Genomic DNA, 4756 nt, shown 5'->3' on the forward strand with positions numbered 1-4756 from the left:
CAACACATCTCCATTGTCTTCCATTCAGTCTGACATCAGACAACTGGAGCAAGCTCCATGTTTTACTTGTATAACTGAGTTGCAACAAGCTACTTTGACAAAAATAATAATAGTAAAGTACATATATCTATCCATCCATCTACACACTTGTTTTCCCTGGCTCATTGTACACAAGACATTCTGGGCACAAATATTTCTGTATGTCCCTGAATCTCTTTGACTATAGTGTCAACATCAGTTTATGTGTCTCCGTGCAGAGCCATGAAACAAAAAAATGCTCTGTTTGCTTTTCTTGTGGCTTTATTGAGGTCTACATGCCAGACCGATGAGGGGGTTAGTGGTTACACATTACCTTCGAGCTGCACAGAGGGTTACTGATGTGTGGCGGAGCAGCTGAATGATTAACCTAGTTAACCCCGGACAACAAAGCTTGTTACCATAGTTCCCAGAGTTTGGAGGAACTATAAGTACCAGAGAAGACTTAGCATCAACCAACAGCACATTTCCACTGCAGACCCTCAACGTCAGCACCAGGACTTTATAATCATGGTAAGCTTCACGGTTTCATGCAAAAATATCCCAATGTGTGAATCTGTAAACCTGACCTCTGTTTGTTGTGCTCCTCCAGCGCGAGTGCCTCTCTATCCATGTCGGTCAAGCCGGCGTTCAAATGGGCAATGCATGCTGGGAGCTCTACTGTCTGGAGCACGGTATCCAGCCCGACGGTCAGATGCCCAGCGACAAGACCATCGGTGGAGGAGACGACTCCTTCAACACCTTCTTCAGTGAAACCGGAGCCGGAAAACATGTTCCCAGAGCCGTCTTTGTGGACCTGGAGCCAACAGTCATAGGTGAGATAAGTATTTCCTCATGCAAAGTTTAACAGGATGTGAGAGCTAATGATTATATCTCAAGTGTTTCATGATTGCAGATGAGGTCCGTACAGGAACCTACCGCCAGCTGTTCCATCCTGAGCAGCTGATCACTGGAAAGGAAGATGCAGCCAACAACTACGCCCGCGGTCACTACACCATCGGCAAGGAGATCATCGACCTGGTTCTCGACAGGACACGCAAACTGGTGAGTTGACCTGGAAAAACTTCCCAGTTCACTTCAGGTGTCATGGGGTCACAGAGTGAAGATGAATTGTTTCCCTGCAGGCTGACCAGTGCACAGGACTCCAAGGGTTCCTCATCTTCCACTCCTTTGGAGGAGGAACCGGCTCTGGCTTCACCTCTCTGCTGATGGAGCGTCTCTCCGTCGACTATGGCAAGAAGTCCAAGCTGGAGTTTGCCATCTATCCAGCGCCGCAGGTGTCCACGGCCGTGGTGGAGCCCTACAACGCCATCCTGACCACCCACACCACCCTGGAGCACTCCGACTGCGCCTTCATGGTGGACAACGAGGCCATCTACGACATCTGCCGCAGGAACCTGGACATCGAGCGCCCCACCTACACCAACCTGAACCGGCTGATCGGACAGATCGTGTCCTCCATCACGGCCTCCCTGCGCTTCGACGGCGCCCTGAACGTGGACCTGACGGAGTTCCAGACCAACCTGGTGCCCTACCCCCGCATCCACTTCCCCCTGGCCACCTACGCCCCGGTTATCTCGGCAGAGAAGGCGTACCACGAGCAGCTGTCAGTAGCCGAGATCACCAACGCCTGCTTCGAGCCCGCCAACCAGATGGTGAAGTGCGACCCCCGCCACGGTAAATACATGGCCTGCTGCCTGCTGTACCGAGGAGACGTGGTGCCCAAAGACGTCAACTCCGCCATCGCCACCATCAAGACCAAACGCACCATCCAGTTTGTGGACTGGTGCCCCACCGGCTTCAAGGTGGGCATCAACTACCAGCCGCCCACCGTGGTGCCCGGAGGAGACCTGGCCAAGGTGCAGAGGGCCGTGTGCATGCTGAGCAACACCACCGCCATCGCAGAGGCCTGGGCCCGGCTCGACCACAAGTTCGACCTGATGTACGCCAAGCGGGCCTTCGTCCACTGGTACGTCGGGGAGGGGATGGAGGAAGGGGAGTTCTCCGAGGCCAGAGAGGACATGGCCGCCCTGGAGAAGGATTACGAGGAGGTGGGCACTGACAGCATCGGGGAGGAGGAAGGAGAGGAAGGGGAGGAATACTAATAGCTTAAAGCCAGGTGTTACATGTATTTACAAAACCAAGCCACAGTTGTATCACAGTTGTCACCAGACTGAAAGAATACTTCAAAGCAAGGATATGAAATAAAGAAAAACTGTAAAGTATTTGTGTGTTTTATTTTGTCCTAAAAACTCAGAGAAAAGGTAAGAAATTTTCTCTTGTTTCATAAGAAGCCGAGCAGGAATGTTGCAACCACCACCGCCCTATTATGTGCTGACGAGTAGTTTCTCCCCCGACCTCTCTGTTACGATGCCTGTTCTCTCTGTCAGCTGCCCTCCAAGGTCAAACAGACCTGAGAACAAAGTAACTAGGGAAACTACTTGTGAGCGAGTTCAGGCAGCCCAACCTTGGCAGAGGCAAGCAGTGTGTTATTACGTCTCCAGGGTTACCTTCAGACCCGGAGGTGAAACATATAACAGCCCTTTCATCTCAAACAATAGATCACAACACAGTCGTTTTTGTCACGAACTAGGATTTCTCTCTCGTGAGCAAGGAGACGGCACCAAGGCCGTCATTGAAAATGTTTTTATTCATTACATTTAGCTGACGCTTTATCTAAAGCGATTGACATGTTTGCTCTATACACCCTCGACACAGCAACGGGCAGCGAATCAGGGTTAAGTGTCTTGCTCAAGGACACAACGACAAGGCCGAGCACAGCCGGGGCTCTAACCACTGATTGAAAGACAGGCATGTTAACCACTGAGCCACAGTCAGCTTTCTGAAGTTCGATTGACCATTCAGTAGTTGGAGAAGGTCTTTGAAAACAACATTGAAAGCTCTTGAGGGAAATTCCAGAGGCAGAACTCATAATCCTTTGTTAATCTCGCTTTAAGCATTGCATGCATCCCTTTCTTGGGTGTAATAAACCTCTGAAATATCCATACCACACATTGATGCTTTGTAACCTGCTGAAAAAGAAACTTGGATACCAAACATCCCCTGCCCTCGAGAGCTGTATTCTCTAACGTCATCCCCAGCAGGCGGTCTGTTTCTTTTGCATTGCAAATGAATCTGAGCCAAATTTATGATGCAACTGTTCTCCGTAACAAAAGTCTATTCAGCTTTATTTTCGGGAGTCATCTGCTTTCTTCATTCTGCGGGTAAAGAAAAAGGAGGCTCAAAAAGAGCCATGTTTACAACAGTTTTTGCATTTTAATTTAAACGGTGCTCCATGAGAATGTTTTACTTGTAACTTGTAACTGAGAGGTCATGAGTTTGACCCAACAGCAGGCAAATAAACCGCATGTGTGGGTAACTTTAAGCCCTCGCCTTCACTGCAACAACTAAATCTAAAATGTGAAACTCGAGGAGAAGGCGGACAGTTACGGTTCATATTTCACAGCCACTGTCTTTGTTGGTTGCTACTCATCCGTGTCCAAACAGCCGTTGTTCCTTCCATCCGAGCAGGGGAGCACATCGGCTGATTTTCTTTTTCTTTTTTTCTGCTCTTCCTCCTCATCTTTCCTCAAAGAAGTTGGTGTTTGCTTCTCCAGCTCCTCCAGTTACCACAACATGCCAGATGGTTGCCTGGTGATGCTGCGCTATAAAGCAGCTCTGCTGCACTTGTAACTGACACAACATCCCCAGCCACTCATCTCAGGTGAACAAGGGACCGCTACGAGCAACGAAAACATGGTGAGAATCTTTTTATTTTATGTTTAGGTGCCACAATTGAGCCAATTTTACATGAGTTATGTAAAAAACACCTGAGGAAGACGTATTAGTTGTATATTAATGCACTGTGTGTTATGCAATAGTCTCTGTTGGGCTGTAATGTCTGAAAAGGTCATTAGTAATAGAGAAAATGAAACAAAGCAGCTCTTTCTGTTTAGTGTAAAAAGTAAAAGACATGTTAGATGCTGGAGCTGCAAATTGATTATCAATACAGTCACTGATTATTGGTTTCTCTTATTTCTTTGTTTTAAAAATGGTATGCGAGAAGTTCTTGACGTCTGAACCACTTGCTCCTGCAGCGTGAATGTATCTCCGTCCATGTCGGCCAAGCTGGAGCTCAGATAGGCAATGCATGCTGGGAGCTCTACTGCCTGGAGCACGGCATCCAGCCGGACGGTCAGATGCCCAGCGACAAGACCATTGGAGGAGGGGACGACTCCTTCAATACCTTCTTCAGTGAAACCGGAGCAGGAAAACATGTTCCCAGAGCCGTCTTTGTGGACCTGGAGCCAACAGTCATAGGTGAGATTAAATGTAGAATACAAAACTATTGGAATAGGTCTTTCAACAATAAATTGGATTTATTGAATGATTTTATTGTGCATTTCTTGCAATTGCAGATGAGGTCCGTACAGGAACCTACCGCCAGCTGTTCCATCCTGAGCAGCTGATCACTGGAAAGGAAGATGCAGCCAACAACTACGCCCGCGGTCACTACACCATCGGCAAGGAGATCATCGACCTGGTTCTCGACAGGATTCGTAAACTGGTGAGTTGACCTGCGAGAACTTCACAGTTCATTTCAGGTGTCATGGGGTCACAGAGTGAAGATGAATTGTTTCCCTGCAGGCTGACCAGTGCACAGGACTCCAAGGGTTCCTCATCTTCCACTCCTTTGGAGGAGGAACCGGCTCTGGCTTCA

The 4756-nt window shown here is 48.5% G+C and overlaps 2 protein-coding genes across 2 annotated transcripts in view; both read left to right on the plus strand.

Annotated features, from left to right (window-relative positions):
• The first annotated feature begins 522 nt into the window (after positions 1-522).
• Positions 523-2156, plus strand: LOC137794167 (tubulin alpha-1A chain-like). Its single transcript, XM_068590840.1, has 4 exons — positions 523-549; positions 629-851; positions 932-1080; positions 1161-2156. Exons 1-4 carry the CDS (start codon positions 547-549, stop codon positions 2139-2141), a joined length of 1356 nt encoding a protein of 451 aa, XP_068446941.1. The 5' UTR covers positions 523-546; the 3' UTR covers positions 2142-2156.
• Positions 2157-3714: 1558 nt separating this feature from the next.
• The window catches only part of LOC137794163 (tubulin alpha-1A chain-like), a 2209-nt gene continuing 1167 nt past the window's right edge, over positions 3715-4756 (plus strand). The window contains exons 1-4 of the mRNA XM_068590836.1: positions 3715-3795; positions 4134-4356; positions 4455-4603; positions 4684-4756. The exon at positions 4684-4756 is cut by the window's right edge and continues 1167 nt beyond it. Of these exons, the coding sequence (XP_068446937.1) occupies positions 3793-3795; positions 4134-4356; positions 4455-4603; positions 4684-4756 (448 nt within the window). The 5' untranslated portion in view covers positions 3715-3792. The remainder of the gene's footprint in view (positions 3796-4133; positions 4357-4454; positions 4604-4683) is intronic.

This window comes from Clinocottus analis, unplaced genomic scaffold (assembly GCF_023055335.1).
Source record: "Clinocottus analis isolate CAN_PGR_092001 unplaced genomic scaffold, fCliAna1.0.p SCAF_24, whole genome shotgun sequence".
NCBI classification, from domain to species: Eukaryota; Metazoa; Chordata; class Actinopteri; order Perciformes; family Cottidae; genus Clinocottus; species Clinocottus analis.

Excerpts from the sequence above, each read along its gene's own strand:
- LOC137794167 (XM_068590840.1), top strand. Across the intron at positions 852-931 it reads CCTGGAGCCAACAGTCATAG|ATGAGGTCCGTACAGGAACC; the intron begins GTGAGATAAGTA and ends TCATGATTGCAG. Across the intron at positions 1,081-1,160 it reads TCGACAGGACACGCAAACTG|GCTGACCAGTGCACAGGACT; the intron begins GTGAGTTGACCT and ends GTTTCCCTGCAG.